General features: G+C 34.6%; 1 protein-coding gene across 3 annotated transcripts in view; it reads right to left on the reverse strand.

The window, feature by feature from the left end:
• LOC128208614 (cytohesin-1-like) overlaps window positions 1-23,058 on the reverse strand; it is a 37,474-nt gene that overhangs the window by 10,576 nt on the left and 3,840 nt on the right. Inside the window, exons 1-10 of one of the 3 annotated variants that reach the window (XM_052912179.1) lie at window positions 19,207-19,779; window positions 18,408-18,481; window positions 10,182-10,249; window positions 7,816-7,882; window positions 2,928-3,046; window positions 2,173-2,253; window positions 1,789-1,901; window positions 1,261-1,409; window positions 932-1,043; window positions 143-157 (exon numbers count right to left, since the gene is read on the reverse strand). In XM_052912179.1, coding sequence (XP_052768139.1) covers window positions 143-157; window positions 932-1,043; window positions 1,261-1,409; window positions 1,789-1,901; window positions 2,173-2,253; window positions 2,928-3,046; window positions 7,816-7,882; window positions 10,182-10,249; window positions 18,408-18,481; window positions 19,207-19,222 — 814 coding nt within the window. In that variant the 5' untranslated portion in view covers window positions 19,223-19,779. Of the gene's footprint in view, window positions 1-142; window positions 158-931; window positions 1,044-1,260; window positions 1,410-1,788; window positions 1,902-2,172; window positions 2,254-2,927; window positions 3,047-7,815; window positions 7,883-10,181; window positions 10,250-18,407; window positions 18,482-19,206; window positions 19,780-23,058 lie in introns of those variants that run through there. The other 2 variants (XM_052912166.1, XM_052912173.1) reach the window with 2 other exon arrangements.

Raw genomic sequence — 23,058 nt, forward strand, 5'->3', positions numbered from 1 at the left:
ATTATAGTATAAAAATACTACTGCACTAATTTCAGCAAATACTGCGAGAGATGAATCTATGAATGATGATCCATGGACATGATGTAAGCAAATCAGCCAACCAAGCAAGGAAATCTTCAAAAATAGTGCCTTAACAACATACCAAGTTTTGAGACGCCTGCCAAATACATGTACAAAACAATGCTTTAATATCATTGTATAAAGGATCAGAATTTACATAGAATAGAAATTAACTTCATCAATGTGACTCTATGCATATTAATATGTTTCAATACAAATTGAGAACTGTTATATACATCTTAAGTTGAATGATATTTCTCATTCAATATAACACTTTTTGATACAAGGATATACAATTATGCAGGAAGATCTTGATGCATATTAACAAACAGCATGCTCCTTCATGTTAACTTTTAACATTGTACAACAAACTTAGTATTCACATATCTGTGTTCATGCTGTTTACAAAACTCATTACTATATTTAACCATCGCACAACCACTTTAATAGCATTGACATTTAATGAAACATAATCAATGTTCAAACAAACCCTAAATAAACATTTCAATTCCAAACATAAAAGATGCAACTAAAATGTCACTCACTAAAAGCATACGTCAAGACAAACAAACTATTAAAATCAATTGTATTTTGCTTTTCTGATCATTTTAAACAACAGTTCTAAAAATTAAACAGTGCAATTATATATAAGTGTGAAAATGTGTCCATTAGTTAAAACCATTTGTAGTTTAGTAGCAAGGAATTTTCAAAAGCTCAATTAATATGAAATAACCGAAAAATAACATTTACTGCTATCTGAAGCTGGGGAAAGCATTAAACCTGATTAAAAGGCTGAAAAAGCAATGTAACACACAGGGCAAGGTCAAGTACAAAAACCAGAACACAGAGGTACAAGAACATGTAAGCGTACCTTGTTTCCATAGCCAGCCTTCCTTGTCGGGGTTGAAGAACGTGTGCATGAGGTCGTTACCATCGTCCTCAGGGATCTTGAATGGCTCCTTCTTGATACTGTCATACAGGCTCTGTCACAAGGGGAAATATGGTTTATCAAACGGAATTACACACTGTCAAATACATAACACTTATAGTATGATTCATATCTAAGAAATGGCTACTAGTTAAAGGCCTTATTCATGCATATTAAGCATCCCACTGTCAGCGCTCTTTTTTGCTGCCATCCCCTCACACACAAAACTCAAATACCAATATATAAAACACTCGTCTCCCTATCATACTAACATTGAGCAGCTCAGGTGGCAGATCCCCTCCATCGTTTATGCCCCTGTTCATAATGATGAAACGCTCAACAGTCGGTTTGTCCTTGACGCTCGGGTTGTGCAGGCTTGTGTTTAACATGATGATCGCAAACGACAGCACGTAGCATGTGTCTGAAATGTGTGCACTGGAATGTTGTATTTCACGTAGGTATAGTAACTATAACTTCAGTGGTTAAAATCTGCACAAGCCAACAAGTCCTCCACTGGTAAAATCCTCTCCAGCTTGCACAAATTCTGGATTTTATATAGCAGGGCTTGTTGATTTTTTTATGGCAAATACCAGCATAAGGATTCATGCTTGCTCATCCAAGTCTTATTCCGATGACTGTAATACATGATTGCGTTAAGAGTATTTCTTTAATTTCAATAACTATAAGATAATTCATGTACAATAGTACACCCTTTACCAAACTATAATTTATGGCCACAAACTTTTTGAATGACCAGCAACTGCATCAGAAGGTAATTCATCAAAAGTTATGGCTCCTACCTGAGCTGGTGAAGACGCCTGGGTTGAGCTCACAGTAGCGCTCAGCAAAGCACTCCATCATCCTGTCTATCTTCTGGGCCTCACCCGGCAGCCGGAAACTCCACAAGAACTGCCTGAAATACACAAAAGCTAGATGTGAATCACACTATCCACAATCCACAGTGAATCTTTGAAACATCAAAGCCACTAAGTTGTTACTGTTTTAGAAGTGTCTAAACCATCACATCAACAAAAAATAAAAAACTTTTGAAAATACTAATTGAAAGACAAGGCCATTTGGTGACTCCTTAAATAAAAGGTAGATTGCTTTCAGTAGTTATATATTAGTCAAACAAAGCCTGATTCTGTGATAGCTTCATTCAGTATGCATATCAGTGCTTGTACCTTAGAGCCTGTACAAGGATCATGTCCGAGAACTCATGTAGGTTTACAAAAGCCTTCAGAACAGCAATGTTGAAGTCAGACCTGAAATAAAACAATGTGGAGATGCTAACATTGAAATGAAATGTTATGATGTAATTGACTGCAGTAACAGTTACGATGTAACTCTGGTCGCCAACAGACAATTGTATAAACATTTCACAAGTTACCAGCAGGTTGTTTTTAGGTCAGTTTGCACAGTTAAATGTTTTGGTTTATGGTAATTATTGCTTCACATCATTGAATCTAGGGACATCTGTCCTTAATGTTGTCTGTATCACTATTTCTACCGTAACAAGACATTTTTATTCATCATGTAACAAACTGAACTTCAGGCAATCCCAGTAGTCCTGCTGGGCATAAATGTGTCCATTTCCAGACAGTAATTACATAGAATTCCTGAAGGCAAATTGGCTGCAATAAACATTGACCAAACAATCCAAGAATCAAATATTATCTCTTAAGGAAATTGCACTTTCAAACCTGAGAGAAAAACAAAATTGTATCTTTATTACTTGGCAGAGATTTTTTGAATAAAACAATTTCACAAATCTGTAATTCGAACAAATGAAGTGCATTTTTTTAAGCATACATTGTTTGAAACTGATCCGATTAGGAACAAATCTCAGAATATTGGTAATGCCTCAAACTTTGAAACTGATATAGGCTGACTTCCAAAAGTATGGACTATATAGTGAGATGAAAAGCCTGTCACATACTTCTCCCCAAGGTAGTCCCCGATGGCTGTCTTGTTGAGCCCCTCCCCTTGATGCAGGAAGCGAGCCACATCCTCCGGCGTCTCCTGGAGCAAGACATGCTGGATCAGGTATTCAATACCCTGAAACATGAAAAAAAGCATTTTTAGAATGTTATACAATAGGTCACATTTAAGTATAAAAGTAGCTGCAAAATATGAGACTCATATTACAAAATATAGTTTTATTATGATGCATAATTATGAATTATGGCCAATTTTCTAACGTGCACTGTAATACTATATCATCTGCACTCTCATGACCTGTCTGATTGTGATTAATAATATAAACACATTTAACTTCCCTACTAGAATTATAATTATTATGTATAAGGAAGTTTTCTAGGAAAATCCACTAATCAAAGAATTGCAATATGAAGAACAGAAGCATTTGGTACTTGATTCAAAGTGTTGTTTCTGACTAGTTACTTCTGTTTTACGTCATATTTTCCAACCACTATAACATTTATTTCATCATTCTATTTGAGTCATCAAACATGTGTTCCATAAAATGATTTCTATTTATTAAAAGACTCCTTCAATAATCACTGTAAAATGAGAGAAAACAAAACAGAAAGCTGTTAACATGTTGGAAATTAGTGAAATTGACAGATATTGTCTTTAATACCCAATATGGTGAATACTAATATTTCTTTTTAAAGTAATTTCTCAACCCATGTCTTCTAAACAAGTTTTCATAAACATGTAACTAATTCCACACTGGAAAACTGAACAAAATGAACTGCTGGTTTCGGGGAACGAGAAATAATAGCAGACTGGTTTACTGCCCATCCCTTGAGGCAACCAGACACATGAACTGACCACCTCAATTATCAGGAATAATGTAACACATGCACCACCACAGACACTCAATCTTCACTGAAGATAGAAATCAAGTTCATTACCCTTTCCACATGGTAAAAAGTCAGATCACTTGATGTCATTAATGTTATGCAATTTCTCTGAAAGTTGCTCTTATGAAAGAAATTGACAAATATGGTCAGATTTTACTGAGAGATGTCAAAGAAAAGTGGCTAACACTATGCTTAATGTTGAATCAATACCCATGAATGTGATTTCAAGCAAATTAGGAACATCATTAAAACCTCTCTTCTTTCTTGGAAAACATTAATTGCCAATATGCCCCAAATATAACCTTATGATGGAGTAAATATTTGGATAAGACGAGAGAAACCCACAGTAATGTAGATTGGTCATAGAACACCCAGCTTCACCAGGAAGTGAACATTCCAAGGTCAATCACCACACAGCCATCTCACAAAACTCTTCCTGTTTACACCACAACCTACATCTGCTCCACTCATTAAATTGGGGATGAAAATGAGCAACAGGTCTGGATTCTCAGTCTCATATATTTTTTACTGTTATGAGAAAATATTCATCTGGTCATCACCTATCTTTTCATGATGGATTAGAGAGAAAATCTCTACCTCAGCAGTTAATATGTAATTCAACATTCGACTCAGTCAATAAATCAGTAAGCAGCTTCAACACTAATTTATATGTAAATCTCTTGATCTTTTTCACCGGAACCTTCTGATACCTAGAGTCCAAAGGGAAACACTATGTCTTCCTTTTCACATAAATAAGAATCCATGTAAATTCTTAGAAATGTATACAGTCAATGATGTTTTAAAGACCCACTTTGTTCTTTGTCAAAGTTTCTCTCCCCATAACATAATATATCAAACCCATCATATTTTTTTTAAATTACCACCATACAATATCATTCTGCAGGTTTTACTGTTTTCAGTCCTGTCATATTTTTCACACTTAATCACCATACAATATCAGTTTTCACTGTTTTTTGGTCTGATCATATCCTGAAAACGCAATGAAATGTCTCCAATAAGTGAATGTTGCCGGCACAGACTGAAAGAAACCATTAGTATTGACAAGGATCCATCCCAACAGTCCTATGGGAGGAAATTTCAATAATGAACTGTCATTCTGACCATTAAAGTTACTTTAACTCTTGAAAATGACCCCCATTTACTGTCAAAAGGTTGGACAATATTAAGCAAATTGCTGAGCTGATGGATGTTGTACCAATGTAAGAGATTGGCATATAGATGAAATATGTAACATACTTGTGAATCTGTATAGGATCGAACACATAACGGCAGGTGAAAGGACACTATCGGTTTGTTATAGAACTAGCAAAGTAGCGAAGCAGTTCGTTTATATATAGCCAAGATAATTATGATTTATAAATTACTAATAGGGTCTCAGCTAAAGAGTTATTGACGGGTGCTGCACCATGTTTTTTAATAGCACCCTTCTGCAATCAAGGAGACCAGGCTGGGCACCTTTCCATCTTCAAGGAGACCAGCATAGGCACCCTTCGATCTTTAAGGTGACCTGCCTGGGCACCCTTCTGCCCTCAAGGAGACCCGCCTGGGCACCCTTCTGCCCTCAAGGAGACCAGCCTGGACACCCTTTCATCTTTAAGGAGACCAGCCTGGGCACTCTTCTGCCCTTAAGGAGACCAGCCTGGGCACCCTTCTGCCCTCATGGGGACCAGCCTGGGCACCCTTCTGCCCTAATGGAGACCTGCCTGGGCACCCTTCTGCCCTCATGGGAACCAGCCTGGGCACCCTTCAGCCCTCAAGGAGACCAGCCTGGGCACCCTTCCATCTTCAAGGTGACCCGCCTGGGCAACCTTCTATCGTGCATCCTTTATAAAACCTGGCTGAATTCCTGCTTTAACTTATTACTGTTCAAACTATGATGTGGTTTAGGTCTCAATCTTATCACTGTTGTTTATCATGGATGCATCGGTGGAATATAATTGGTTATAGAAAGCTTCATTAACTCAATTGATCTAAAAACAATATTGGCAAAATGTCTGTTATGTGTGTACATGGAGAGACCAGTGCTAACCAGCAGCTATTGAAAACATACATTTTCTGCAGATTTGCAAACTGAAAAATTTCTTTCTAAATAGAATAGCAGAAATCTGATCAGCAGAGTTGCCAAAAACCTTAGAATTATTGAGAATTTATTGAAACTAACAGCCACCCTTCATATAAGATGTAATATATAAGACAACTTTGGCATGAAGCTGGCACCCAAGTGTTCAAAATGTGCCACATTGCCTATGAAATTTACATTTTCATTAAAATCACATTTAGTAGGACCAAATATCTCAAAAAATGCAGAATTAGTGTATTTTACATCCAGCATCCAGAACGAGTGCCACCTGTATTTACTAGAGGTATGTTTGCATGAAAATGTTCACCACACCCAGCCAGCCATTGCTATCTTCTTGCAATCAACTGCAGTTGCTATTTTATGTTTCTTTGTTTCATGAAAGTGTAACCAAATTATTAAAGATGTTTTTTGTCATTAAATAGATTCTTCAAATTCATATTTATACTAAATTACACATATTTTGGTATTTCATGATAAGTGAATCAATATTTGGATTTTTTTTATTACTTTGACTTCAATAAAGATTGGCAAAACTATTCACCTTTTTTTAAACAAAACTTGGAATTACAATCTTATGTGGAAAGAAAATAACACAAATTTGGAAATGTAAATGGCAATTAAACATACAGAGTAACTTTCAAGTTACGCTATCAAAGACCATGACTTTTCTTAACCGAATAATGAAGGGTAATAACCTTTGTGATGCTTAAAAAGAAAACCCAGCCTTATCTTTATTGACAGTCAATCTTCTGAAATTAATACACATAAATCAATCCCACCTTCACAAGTTACATAAATTGGATGGAGGCTGGGATTTCACTTTTTCTGAAACCCGACCTCATCTCAGATAACTCTATTAAGGCAAATAGGTAACAAATGGGGGATGTGTATGCAGATATTACATAAAGCTCACAGCTGAATATTTGTATTTATCTTCATAGAGAATTCTTGCTACCAATTTGAATCAAGGTGATAAAAGATGCACCCCAGAAATAGAACTGAAACAAAAAACGTAAATGGGCTGAGTTTCTTCAAATATTTTACTTCTCTGGAAAAATATTAAGAAAACACTGCACATTTGTATTTACCAAATTAAAATAGATAGAACCTGATTACTAAATGAAAATAAAGTTATGCTGCTGCCAATGGCTTCCCCCCACCATTTGATTTGGGGAAAAAACGAAGAAGTTAACAAGAACCCTATAAGAAAAAGAAAGAGAAAGAAAAAATCTGTGATAATGTTTTTTACTTTAAAAAGACAAGAATTGTGGAGTCCATTTTCCTCCGCTCATGTTGTTTCTTGTAACATAAAATAGGACTTTTGTTCCTACATTTTGGAAAAAGTATATGTTTCAGCATTTGGAATTGGGTTAAATTTCGACCCGTGCGTCAAAACTTGTTTGGCTGGTGAGACTTCACTTGTTCAGGCGGTGTGACATAACTTTTTTATATTACTTGTTTGCAGGACACACCTCAATATCAGAGATCATAGATAATGAAACCTGAGAATGACAGGCAACTTTTGACTGACAATTGTTAAACATAAACCAGCAGGCAGACAATCACTGACCTTCCCATGACCATGATCATTAAATAGCTGTAAACAAACCTGTCTGACTTTCCACAGAACAAAAGCAGACAATATTTTCATTATTTATAATCATATTCACTTGATTATACTTCCAATCAATAAACAGTAACAGGTAGCATTTAATATGTGATTATTAAATTACTTGAAAAGAGTCAAGGCTGTACAGGAACACAAATTCTATACTTTTTTTTTTATCTTAAAAGCAGGCAGCAGAATAAATGTTTTAAGAATAAGTGAAATAAGTGGGGTTTTTCATAATCGCTTATCTAAATCTTAGCAGACGTACATAAATCATTGCCTTAATTACCTTTTTCGGGTCCATATTAAACTTCTTCTTGCCAATGCTGATCTGCTTGGTTTTAGGATTGTTTTTGCTGAAATTGAAGAATATAAGAAAATATAAGCAGTCTCTAAACCTAATAGCAACTTGTCAGATGTAATGACATAAATTAGTTCTAGACACATATTTCTCAGTAAACAAAACATCAATGAAATACTCTTATTACTCTCACATATTTTTTTGTATTAATGTCATAGACATTTTATGAAGCTGGCCTATTGTTAAACACTAGATAGGTATCTGTGTCCATATTCCCTTACATCTTGGGTCTGAATTTCAGACTCAGGGTCCGAAAACAGAATATTTAAATGTTTCAAAATATCCGTAATAGAACTTATTTTAACAAAAGATATGTGCCTGTTTGTAGGACAGGTTATATATTACACATTCAAACAAGTTTACCACCTTTCCTCCCATGATAGCCATTTTGCAACAAAATTAAAATTGAGCTTTTCAGAGTCCATATTTCAAACCCAGACGCAAGAAGTTAGTGAATAAGGGCCCATGACTAATGTTAAACAAAAATAGATGTCTAGACTAATGTTAAACACTAGAGATATATTTAGACTGATGTTAAACACTAGAGAGATATCTGGACTTATGTAAAACACAAGAGAGATATCTGGACTAATGTTAAACACAAGAGAGATATCTGGACTAATGTTAAACACTAGAGAGATATCTGGACTTATGTTAAACACTAGAGAGATATCTTGACTTATGTTAAAAACTTGAGAGATATCTTGACTTATGTTAAAAACTTGAGAGATATCTGGACTAATGCTAAACACTTGAGAGATATCTGGACAAATGTTAAACACTTGAGAGATATCTGGACTAATGTTAAACACTTGAGAGATATATGGACAAATTTTAAACACTTGGGAGATATTTGGACTAATGTTAAACATTTGAGAGATATCTGGACTCATGTTAAACAATAGAAAGATATCTGGACTAATGTTAAACACTTGTGAGATATATGGACAAATTTTAAACACTTGGGAGATATTTGGACTAATGTTAAACATTTGAGAGATATCTGGACTCATGTTAAACAATAGAAAGATATCTGGACTAATGTTAAACACAAGAGAGATATCTGGACTAATGTTAAACACTAGAGAGATATATGGACTTATGTTAAACACTAGATATATCTGGACTTATGTTTAACACTAGACATATATCTTGACTCATGTTAAACACTAGACAGATATCTGGACTCATGTTAAACAATAGAAAGATATCTGGACTAATGTTAAACACAAGAGAGATATCTGGACTAATGTTAAACACTAGAGAGATATATGGACTTATGTTAAACACTAGATATATCTGGACTTATGTTTAACACTAGACATATATCTTGACTCATGTTAAACACTAGACAGATATCTGGACTCATGTTAAACACTAGACAGATATCTGGACTCATGTTTAACATAAAACATATATAAACAGACACATTTTGTGTTAAGAAAACAAATATTGATCAAATATTTATCACTGCAACACAGCCTGGCTGTACAATCAATGCAAGCAATGGACTTAACATTAAATCATCAGATGAAAATGTGTGTTCAAATCACGGAATCAACTTGAGGTATTACCTTATACATGCAAGTGTATTGTACAATATTTTTTATAGGTCTATTTTAATTTTTATTTTAAAATGTTATTTTGATTTCTGACACTTCCTACAGTAATGATCAAAATTTCTTGACCTTGTAATAATGCTTCTTACATGATTGTTGATAAGATGGCCAGTGTTTTTCCCACCAATTTGAGAATGGGGCTAGGGACCATGATTTCGGACAGTCTTAAGTCCAAATCAAGACACAGAAAAGCACTTTTATTAAATAAGAATGAATCATACTTATTCCATTTGTTTTACATTGTTAGACCTAATGTGAATAATTGTAAAAATTTGAAAAGTAATAAATTCAGAAAATTTTATCATCAAAACTCATCAAGAAAGAAAGCTAAAATAAAATAAGGATTTGCAGTTTTAACACTAGTCTGAACTAGACCCATACTGTTCATAATCATGGACTCATGCAGGGCTTTTTTAATAGCGGAAATGCATCATGTTGACTAAAATTAGAATTGCAATTCTGCCTACTAATAAAAAATAGACAGAAAAAGAAAAGTGTTAATGTTTGTTTCTTTAAAAAATACCCCAACTATTCCATACAAATTATAATGTTTTAACTTTGGGAACTAGGCCCAAAAGTGTAAGAAAATTTGCTTATGACCCATTGTATATGCCTAGATGGCACTGGCTATAGCTACACTGAGTGCCAGAAGCAGCACTGTCCATAAGCTGTTACCTGTCCTCGGATCCATCGTCCATCTGTTCTATTTCATTAGTCACTTCAGCTATCTCATCCTTCAGTTGCTGAAACCACAAAATATCATAGGTTGACATTCATTACATATAAACTTGCCAGTGACAAACACGTTACAAAATGCAAACAAAGTTTCAGTGTGAGATAATCAAACTGCAGCTGACAAATTAAACACATAAAATTATGTAGTTCCCGAGACAAAACATGAAATGTCTAGGATGCATGAAACTGAAGTATTTTGGGAGACGAGGCATTATTTTATCAAAGCAGTTGACAATGGGCTGATTGTTCAGAACTGTTAAGTTAACAATAGTGTTAACATGATCGTTGTTAACTTTCAAATCTCTGAAAGTTTTAAGATTACACTTGTGATATGTTAATAAGACTTAAGAAGTACAAGTCTTAATAAATTATCTGTTCTGTTCTGTTCTGTTCTTAAGACAGTTCTAAACAATCGACCCAAGATGTGCATGACATTTGTAAATACACTTCATATTAACCAAATTTGTTTACCTATGATGCAAATGTATGATTAAGACAACAAAATAAACAAGTAGTCCAAGTCCCACATCTCGCAGTGGGCCTAGCCCAAACATCTGTACTAGGGATGGATACACTGACAATCACCACCTCATCATCATTAAGAATTTTCTATTATTTACATTAATTAATTGTATAATCATAACCTATAAATTATCATTTAACTTGTCATTACATGACAATAATGAGTATGTAAATGACGCAGCTAGCAGGCCAGAGTCCAGATGTGGCTTGTATCCATCAAGTGGCCATCAGCAAATGGCTCACACCTGTGGGAACTGACATCAACTGACTGTAGTGGTCAATCACTCACAGTTCTCATAGCAAATGTATTAGTACATAACAACTATTTGATCATCAAAGTAACATTGCATCTGAAACCCAAACATCATCAAGCCATGGTTTCTCTCCACTTGTCACAGTCTTCATAACAGTACAGCCAGACACAATGAACAAGATTTTCCACCATGAACAATTCACAAAAGTATAAAACAGTCTTGCATAAGGTCATGCAGACTAACTCATAAAATGTCTTGAAAGATCTTGAACATATTTGCCAATCATTATCTTCCTCATTATCTCTTCCTTCAATTAATACTGATGGTGATCCACCTTCATGAAAATGAGGCCCACATTTTACAGGCCAATGGTCTGTTGATGTGGTGTTGTGGGCCAGTGGAGCACTAGAATCAGTCTTTGAGAGCCAAAGGGGCTTATCATTATTCTTATTTCAAGTGTTTATAGGCTTTTTTTTCACAATCACTGTACCCAGTGTATGTGGGTAGGGGGGAGACTGGCAGCAGGGTATGAAGATTGATGTGTGGGTGTGATAGTCAGCTGTCTGCCCATCACTAACCACACTGCCAGCACCTGCATGCTGCACAGATCCTCAATCTCTGAAAGATTAGGCTTAACTTCCCAGTGTTGGTAGGAGGAAAGATAGGTTTGGTATGTGTTGACAGTTCCATAAAGATGACACAGTGGTTTGTGGATAGATGAGTGACCTAGGGCCTTAATGGTACTCTTAGAAAAACATTAAATCAAACATTATACCGACACATTATTCTGATCTAGAAATGCACAACCATTGATAAAACATGCAAACATATAATATCACCTAAAAATGTAATATCTGTTTAGAAATGAAACTCAAATTATCAAAATTGCTGGGCACTTTTATGTGGATTAAGATCAAAGCACATAATATGCAATCTTTTGCATTTTTTTTGTTTCCAACAACTTTCATTATTCAGGATACTGTGAAATCATTAATGTTCGTGGGGCATTAATGTTCGTGGTTTTCGTGGGTTAGGTGATCCACGAATTCAAGATCCCACGAAATATAAACCCTTTATTCACTTTTTCAATTGCCTTGTTACGTACATACTCTAGTATATTCTTTACAGAGGTCGCAGTATACAGTGTTAAAACCTGTCTCACTGTATAACTTACGATCATTATTCTGTTAATATATATTATAACTGCCTTTAACAAATAATGAACCAAATCAATTAAATGTGTTTTATGCAGCAAATGACAGTTATAAGCATTTGTTTAAACGTGTGCTGTTAATGAAAATCTCCAAGTTTACAAGATGTGCGTGCTGAGTGTCCATACTCGATTTTTTTATTTAATAAAATAATTAATTGATTACTAGTATATTGAAGGTTACTAAGCACCGAACGTGACAACATACGCACCTTTTCGGTGTTTTCACAGTTTGCAAAATTCTTAATTGGCATTCAATGGCTTCCCCTATCTGTATTTATGATCAGGGTACATCTTCTTTTATTACCTTTATTCCCAATTAAATCGATAAGTGACATGGGTATATGCAATAATTGGCATGTCGTACCACATTAGCAAGTGTCATAAACCGAGTGACGTAGAAGACGGAAATCATGGGCCAGCGCGTGGATATTATGAGGACGATCTAGGACGATCGCATCTTCGATTTTATTTTTTTTCAAAAATGAAAATCCATGAATTCAAGTACCAACAAAATTGTTTTTTTTCGGCAAACCACGAAATTTCATGCCCACGAACATTAATGATTTCACAGTATTTGTATCATGATAAAGGTTAATATTCTTCCACCTATGAGCCATGTCTTTTAATGATTTTTTGCAAGTTATAACAAGTTATAATTTTGAGCTTGAATTCGTCATTTGTTTACAGTCTCCAGTACATGAAGTTTCACAAATTATTCCAGTTTCAGGGAACTAAATAAAAATGCATGGTTGATCAATATTTATGGATTTCTGGTTCTGAGTTTTATGTTTCAGGGTATTTAAAATCTAGATTTACCAAGTATAAGAATAATCCTGACCATACAGCTCACCTATTCTCAAACCATTGTGATTCATTCTGGACAATCAAGACAAGATCATATCATCTGCCTCTTGTATCTGCTTAAATGATCATTGTCTGTATGACTGCTTTCACATTGTATTATGTGTCACATGTCATCTTTGACAAAAAAGAAGCAAGCAAACAGCATACATGTAAGTGCCTAATTAGAATGCCTTATATTCACAATAAGCAAAACACTCACCACAGCTTCAATGGCTAACACCTGACCTCAATAATTTATTGGAAATCAACAATTTAACAGTCACCATAACACAAATTTGATGCAGTCGAGTAGTTTCCAGGCAATAAAAGCCACAGTTCCAACTGCACATGTGGGCGACAAGGACTGGCACACACAAAGAAATACATGTTGTATTTTCACTGAATAAATATTTAACAATCTGGTTTATGAGACAGCTCCCCAGGATTGGAGAAAATATGAGACATATTTACTGGCAATGCCACGTAATTAATGTTTACAGAAAAATCAAGTCATTTTATAAACTGTTTTGATTATTTTGCAGCCTTTTTTGCCTGCAATGAATAACAAACAGAGGAGAAACACAATCTGGAATCAGTTTAAAAAATGTCAAGCTACAAAGAAGATCATAGAAAAAACATGAAATCTTTCTTTTTTAAGGTTTTATGTCAGGCTCAAATATTACAAAATACCATCTCAACTAATTTTACCACAGTTTGTATACTTCATAGCATGAAAACAGAATGTAAATGTTTTTTTCTATTTTTAAAGGCTAATTCTCTAATAGTTTATGTTGTTACAAATATTTGGTCAGTATAATTATCAGAGAACATAATTTTCGAGCAAAATTTGTACTCAAGCCCAAAAACATTTCGTTTTTTAGTAAACAAAATCTTTCTGACATTGAGCAATGATGTGCAAAAGAAATTGAAGATTAATTGAATCATGTTATGTGGAAAAATGAGTAGGGCCTAAAAAAAAATTGTTTGGTTAGGGTTACATCCTTTTCAAAAATAGGTAGGATAGGTAGGCTTTTTAATTTTTTTTATTTTTTTTATTAGGCTTTATATAAGAATATCATTTTCATCATTGGAAAATGGTGTTAAAGTTATCTTCTGTATAAGCATTTAAGGTTTAAACTACATATTGAAAAGCAATTAAAAAACAAGAGGCCCAAAAGGGCCTATGCTCTACTGGCATGGCTTTTGTGGTCATATCAATGTACAGCATGTATGTATGGGTAAAAGGCAACAGACATATAGTTTATGTTTTGTGTTTGGATTACCTGAAAACGTACCATGTTCAACATCGGAGCCCAGAAAGTATTGTAAGCAGATTAGTTGCATGAACTATTTTAATATGTGCCAAGTAAAAGTCATCTGACAAAAAAAAATGCTTTCAAAACTGTACTCATAGTTAAAATTTCTGTGGTTTTAAAAGTTAAAAAAAGTTGGTCAAAAGGTCAAAGTCAAGGGCATCCTAGGACAACATTGATCAATTTGAACAAACATTCACAATCAATTGTGCTGAGATGGATGCACGAACACACAAAAAGATGAATGCGCAAACTACAGAACTTAAAGCTAAAAAATGGCCTTTGGGCTTTCAACAAGAACAAGGCAGAGTAATTCACAAAATCAACTGCAGAAGCAAAAAGCAAATTGTCTCTCAAAATCCTAGACTTGCAAATAGTCTCCCTTAACTCTAGACTTGAATTTACATGTAAAACTTAACATGGCTAAAAAATAGAATTCACTCATGCAGACCTGGCTAAAAATAGAAAGCATTTCTTTAAAACTTTCATGGCCCATAATCTAGGCATTTATGGGCGGATCTGGCTGGAATGGATATCTAGATACTGTACAAGTTTCATCGAGATACAATCAAAACAGAAGACTGTATCGTGTTCACAACCAATTGTTTACAGATGCACGAACGCACGACCGCACGGATGCACATACTACGTACACATTACCATCGCATAAGCTCTTCTGGCCTTTGGCCAGTAGAGCTAAAAAACGAAAAAAATAATTATTTTTTTTAGTTTTTCCTTCTCTTTTTTTCAAACTGACTATAAAAACGGTAGGGTCGGCGCCTATTCCGTAGGTAGGGTCGGGTAACCCAAACCAAAGGTGTTTTTTTTTTAGGCCTAGGGCTCAGAGTTTGAAAAATGACAATATATTCATGATGGGACCAGGTGCTGTTTCTGGAATAATATTAGTTACTCTTTAGTCTATGAATGTTGGCAGATGGGTTTTGTGTTTTCGTAAATTGCCACAGATATAGGTAAAAAAAAGCATGGTTTCAAACCACAGACTGCATTCAAAGAAAACTTATTCATGTATTTGGTATTTTTTTAATTTTATACAGTCATGAGAATGATCAAATATTGTTAAGCACAGGAAAGAAGAGGAGGACCATATTCCAATAGTTCCCAACAATGATGGACCAAACAGTAAGAAATTAAAAATAAAATACTTTCTAACCATTTAAGACTACTCAACATGTATAACATACTCTAGCCTTTCTTCTGGGCTTCTTTTTTGAGTACATAAGCTGCATCTTGATGTGGAAGAATGAATCAGATCTTCTCATCCCATGCAGGTTTCGATACATTGTTCACAGCCTGTCAATCTCTTATGGTCATTCTTTCTTACAATTTAGCCTTTCAATGTTTTACAAAATGAATATAAACTGTTATTCTGTCTTTCAAATCAACAATTAAAAGAAATTTCAGTAAATAATTCCCCTATTGTTTTTATTTTCAACAAAAAATCAAGTCACCCACAATACACAGTGTATTCCTTCATGCAAGTTCACTTATATTCAACTATATTAGCAATTATTGACAAGCCAATGCCTGGCCTGGGAGCAATATTATCTGATTAAATATCAAATGAAGTGACATACATTTCATCTCAAAATAATAAGTATGTACTCTGTGTCAATAACATGACTGTGAATTAATTAAACATAATTTGGACATGAATGTCAGTTACAAACAAGAGGGTCAATAAGAAATATTATTTTTAAAGATCTACATGCATAATTATAACAACTAATGTCTTTAATTTTACATAATTCTTTCATGGAAAAAGGATAAAAAACAATGTATGTTAAAACAAAAATGCATAAAGAACCTACATGCATATAACACAGACATAAAAAAGTATACTATATATATATAATATGAATATTAATGACAGGAAGCAGTTCAACATGGTGACACTGTCTGGTCCTGCACATCACAGCCAATAAAGTGTTGTGACATTTTGAGAGAGAGCACTAGCCAGCAATAAATCTCCATCTTCTCTCATTTGCCTGTCTCTTGGAGGAGGCAATTTGGATGCAATTTGTCACATTCTCTCATTCATACTCTCAGGATCAGTTTCTAATCCTCTCACACTATGCAGTGCAAACTTTTTAAGACCATCCTTTTAAGAACTTCTTTTCTAGAACATGTCACATGCTTTCCCTTCCAACAATTCAGACAAAATTGCAATTTACAATAATAAAGTTTGGTACTCAAACAATGTACTATGCATGATACCCCAGAAAGATAAGTTGCAAAGCCTCCAATTAGCAAATGGGTAGCAATACCTCTTTAACATTTCAGTCAATGTCCAAAATGTTTATTTCACTGTGTTGTACAACATTCTCCAGTACCAGGAACACTGTCAATTCTAATATACAACAACAGTGACAAAAGGAAACATTAGACATCTACAAAGGTTCCTAAGAAATTCACAAGGGTTTTCAGGGATGTATCAGTCCTGATTCTGGAAATATACAACAGTGTGCCACCTTATCATGTAGGCTTGATCCAACCAGGGCTATCATTACAATCAAGATAAAGGACTGTCTGTTTTATCTCCTGGCTGGAATGCTTCTATTCTTGTGACATAAAAACCTAAATGCACACATGTATTCCATGAATGGATAGAAATGTTCCCATGCCTGTCAGTTCGATGAGCTCAACACCAGATCAAGCAGAAGGCTGTCATGGAAACTTATCTTCTGTTCCTAAATTTATAACAAAACTAATTATACCAAGAAACATCTACATTATGTTTTTCCTGTAATTCATCTAAAAGTAAACAGGAAACCTAAAGAGCCAAACAAATAATTCCTGATTCCTAACAAACAAGGAAAAAACACTAAGCACCTTGTTTCATACAAATTGTCAGAAACAAAACACTTGCAGGCATGTAAAGAAGCCAAGAAACAATAGAACCCAGCAGGCTTCAGGTTCAGCCCGAGGTCATACACCACCAAACACCAGGGAGGTGTCAGCTGTCATCAGTTCCAGCCCTCAAGATAGACCATTCTCAGGTCAACTAACACCAACACACCAGTTTACAGTAAGTCAGTGCTTTGGGATTTAACAAACAAGGGATTATGACATATTCTGAGCGTAGAGCAAAGAAATACAACATTGCAGTTTTTGTCTCCACTTTCTACAAAAAAAAAATATTTTCAAGTTCTATGCAAAAGATCATATTGATCAGGAAACTAATCTATCACCTTTATTGAGCACCATTTATGCATTCAATAAAATGTTTTATTTTGAAAACAAATAGCCTCGGGTTGGGGGGTTTAAGTCATAAGATATTATGTGCACTAAAATACCAACTAATTACATAAGTCCTTTAACAAATGACCCTTTTTTACAAATAGTGTCTTACATGTATGTAACAACAACAAAACAAAGGCACAAAGATTCACACCCTGAACCCCAGGGCTGGCTCTTACTAACAAGTAGTAATAATAATTGCCTGGCTGTACATTCTTATCTCCACAAAATCTTTCTTACACATTCATTAAGATTTGTTAGGACCCAGCAGGCAGTTCTATATAGCAGGATTTTAGTGTATGTTGATGACTTCCATGTGGCTTGCATAATTAATATGGTCTCATATATTCCCAAAGTAACACTTTAGAGACATATTTCGAGGGCTTCATAAGAGTTTAATTTTCTCCCTCATTTATTATTATATTATTTCACAAGCATGCATCAATATGTGAACAGTGGTTTCGACTTATTAAAAAACACTATTATTCACAACTTCAATAGTTGATCAATGTTTTCACTTAATTACCTCATCACATCAACAATAGCACTCATGTAATACATGATAAAAACTGTGGAATTCTTCATATTTCAGCTTGTGTCATAGACTTGGTTTACTGTATATGTGACTTTGCCTGGTGACCATTTGCATAGAACCAAAACTTGCATGATTTTTTTTATTAACTACACACCATACAACTGCATAATTTCATTATAACATGTTTACACTGATTGCTATACTGTATAACTAAGTCAACTAAGTCACCTGTATTTCCTCCAGTAGTTGGACCTTCCTCTCCCTGATGGACTCCAGAAGTTTCTTGTCATCCGGAGACAGGTCTGAAAATACACAACAACACTGGTCTGAAAATACACAACAACACTGGTCTGAAAATACACAACAACACAGGTCTGAAAATACACAACAACACCGGTCTGAAAATACACAACAACACTGGTTAGGCAACAGCACATCACAACCAGAGTTTTGCCGGTCACTGAAAACCAACATTAATAAAGCAGGGTTTACACCAGGGACACCATTTTAAAACTTGTTCTGCCTCAATGGGACCCATAAACTTAAGTTTTCATTTAAATGAGCAGGGCAATATCAAACTGAAACAAAGGTCTAGCATTACTTAACAAATGTTTACCAGCAGAATGACATTGGCAACAATGAGGGTCCTGAGGGTCGTAAAAGTTTCTTAGCAAATTCCTGGGTCCATATTCACTAACGTCTCAAGTCTTGAGTTTAAACAGACTCCAACATATATCTGAATTTTTGAATTTAACAAATAAACAATAATATCATTCATTTGATAAATTTGTTTCATCAATGTTTAACTGTTACTCGTCAAGATTTGAAGTTATAAGTTTATTTTAGTGAATATGGGCCAAGATCAATCCTACACATTCATGTAACTGTGTTATTAATAGTGGCTGCATCAGGCACTTTGATACAATCTGTACATAACCAGTAACAAGTCATTTGCAAGCTGGTAATTCATTTATAAACATCTGAATGGTCCAATCATTTTCCAATCTACAACAGAAAGTGTTCTTACCAGCACTCAACAGCATTCAAACTATTTTCCAAAGCTTATAGTTCTATTCCGATGATAAAATTTTAACAATTGATCTTTTCCCAAATGCTCTAAAACAGTTGTATCCCAATGTAATTTCCGACCTGTAGAATAAAACAGCCTTTCCCCTGTCTCTCTAAACACTTGGCTGCTCACAGATCTATTAAATTAATTAACTTTTCATCACCACAGTCTGAAAACTGTACTTCAATCACATAGAGAAAAACTGCCATTTTATAGCAAAATCTAAGTTCCACTAACTTTCAAATGTTTCACTTGCAGCTTTACAAGGATGAATAAAGATGATAAGAAATGGTGTAAGGAGACACAAAGTTGCTATAAACCATTCACTTCAGTTAAAACAAAGATCAGAAATCATCATAAAGATTTATCACATATATTTTATGTCACAACCTAATCAAATACAGTGTACATTATAGACACTAATAGTTTTGACAACTGGCACACAGAATACAAGCAAGTATGACCATCTCTGTTTTTCCAAACCACTGGCAAGCTTCCATTCACTTTCATTTATGTTTTCGATATCATAGCTTTCTCTTATCCTTTGTATTTGGGCTGAATCTAAAAATAGCCAGACTGGTTCCAATTATTGCCTGCTACAGAGGCTGATGTATGAAAGTCTGGTTCACAGTCCAACCTCAGCTGGAAGAGTTTTATCACCCATATTATAATTAGTCACTGGCTTTGACTCATAATCAGACTGTTATTTTTTATTTTATGATCTGAAAATAATTATACGGATGATTGATTGTCAAAATCAATACACAATTACTTAATCACTCTGTAGCAGCTGAGATGAATATAATCAAATATTTGCTTTGTCACGCAGACTTGTAAAAATCAAGGCAGAAAACAGACAGCTACAGAGAAAGGCCCAAAAGGGTGACAGTATAATTATGAAGAACATACTACAAATTAACTGGAATGCTTAAAGATTGAGTAACCGTATTAAAACTTTGAAAGATAAACTTCATGTGAAACATTCCTAATAATAGCAAATTATTTGAAAGCCTTACAAACATTTAAATTATAAGGACATCCTTGTAAGAGTCTCAAAACCTCTTGGAATCATTCAGTTTCAAGAGCACTGTAGGGCTTTCAAGTTCCATAAAAGCCCAACTTCCTGCATGGAGGAAATTGTATGTAACAGCTAGTGCATGGTTTAACTCACACCAAATTTCATTAGACTTGCTTCAGTGAAGGTCATCTAACATAGCTTTTATAAACCTGAATTTACTAGAAATTATTAACATTTTTCAAAAATTGTGTGTAACATATTTCTAGTACCGTATTATATCATGTATAGGACGCTAGCATAGATAGGACGCAGGCAAAAAAATCGATGAGAAAACGGGTAAAACCCCTTAATATATAATATAGGACGCAGCGGAAAAATGTCAAAATCGGAGCCGAAAAATTGAGGTTGGTTAAGTATTTATAACATATATTGAAGTAAAAAAAAAAAAAAAAAAAAATTGTATAAAAGGCATATTTTGGTAAGTGTCTAGTGTATTTCGATAATAATCGTCGTATTTCGGTAATTAAACGTACACAACAATGATGTATGTCTTGTCATTTTGAGAACATACATAACACGCATAATATAAGACTTATACAAATGCTGTAATAGACTAGTTCTGACTGACAGTCAACCGTTGCAACCGTTGCATCTCCGGACATGCCCTCTGAATGACAGTCAACCGTTGCAACCGTTGCAAAACTGTGTATTGTCAAAACTAATGATTGTTTTGATAAGGCTTGTCGCTGCGCGGATTAAAGCATGTCAGCATAATTATTGCGTGTCGGTAATTAGCCTTGCCAGCAGAAGGCACCTCGGGTAAAGTGCGAACAAACAACAATACGGTATTACCATCGCAATAGTTCGTTCTATTGATGTTTTTCTGATGACAGACTGCGGGTGTTTTTCACACCTTCGCACATTTGAAAAGATTTGATAGTGACAATAATGCTACTTTGCGTTATGCACATTCCTTTATTATTTTTTTAAAACAGTAACATACAACAAAATGTTTTGTAAATTATCGAAACATTAAAATCATGAACAACGATTAATTGATAAATACCTCCTTTCCCGATTTTCCGTTGCCGTTATAACTCAATCAAGTTAAAGTGCTGACTCACATCGAGTTTTTGTGAGTAGCGTCCCTTTTGTAAAAATGTACTCGTGTTGGTTTTCAATTTATTTTTCAATAAATCATTTCAATGTAAACTTTCAATATATTTCTGTGTGTGTTAACTTGCATGATTTAACCTATGTCAGTTGTTCACTTCGGTGACGCAGTACAGATACTTACTATTACCGCGTTCTTCCCCGGTCCGATATTTTCGACCTGAAATGGACTTGGAAAAAAACAGATGAAATTCTAATAGCATAGAAAGGACGCAGGCAATTTTTAAGACGATAATTGGGGGTAAAAAAGTGCGTCCTATGCATGATATAATACGGTAATGTCTTAGACATAAAAACAGATAACTAGTCAATATCTTCAACATGTTATAGAATATCATCTTCTAGACTTGTCAGATAATGCCCAATACTTCAGACTCAAGATCATTAGGACAACTCATAAACTTACTTGCATCAGAATAAAACACTCTGCGACTGAGGAAAGGCTATTACATGTAAAAATTGAAATTGAGGCAGGAAGGCTGTAATCTTGTGATCTAAAGAACCAAACCACTCTGGTAAAGCTATGAACACGATATTTCTCACATGTTTTAAACATTAAATACATGAAGTCATGGCACTTATAAAGCAGCCTTAATCAAAATTACCAAAGATAAAGTTTGCCAAGTGGGCAAAAAATCTTACTTTGAATAAAACTTTTCACACAGCAAAACCATCTACCCACATTTAATAAGATTTAATTTTCTCAGTCAGCAGCAGTTAAAATTAGCAAATGCCTGCAAACCCTTCACTGGTTAAATACTTTCAAGGTTGGCTCTAGTTCTGGATTTCAAAAAGAATTCTTGGGTGTTCATCCAGGTCAAATTTGGATGACAAGAAAAATAAAACCCTTATTATATGAAAGCTGTTTTGTTGACATTTATAATCTCCTTCTGCAAAATTAACAGGGTTCCAGCTGGAGATCGCCATTGTCGCCATTTGGTGAATTTATGGCAACAACAATTTTTTTTGAAAATATTTTCTTAAAATGGCGTAAGCGGTGCCCATGCGGCTTGAATGATAATATATTCTGTCACTGTCTTAAATCAAGCGCAGCTGCTGCGGCAACAAATCCGATAATTAGGGCAAGCTGTCACGGCCCAGTCAACACCTCGCTGATTATTGCAGAATTTTATTGCTTCCACGGATTAACAATGACATCCTTTAACTATTATGTCTCTTATTAGCAAACAATTTTAATATTCAGCTCAACAGCTTTGTTGTTGCGAAACTAACGTGTTAGTTTTAAAAATGCAAATCATAGAATTTTAGGTTGTCGGAAATTCATGATATGCATCATTCTACAAAGCTCCTTTGTTTTTGAGTTGAAATTTTGACCAAGCATTGCATCTTTCAAATACAAGCAAATCTAAAATAATTCACATGTGTAGAAGCTGAAAAAGGCGCAGTCATTTATAGACTGAGAAATATTGTCATATCTTTTCTGTGAAAAAAGTTATCTAGAAATTTATGTCATTTTCTTGCTTGTTTACATCAGTCTTCACCCGTGGTGACCCATGTGAGAACCCCGTTGAAGTCACGTGATTCCTTACCCTGACATTGCAATTGAGTATCACAAATAAAGAATGCCAATTTAAGTTGAAGTTTCGATTGAAGTTTTA

Source organism: Mya arenaria, chromosome 2, assembly GCF_026914265.1.
Source record: "Mya arenaria isolate MELC-2E11 chromosome 2, ASM2691426v1".
NCBI lineage: Eukaryota > Metazoa > Mollusca > Bivalvia > Myida > Myidae > Mya > Mya arenaria.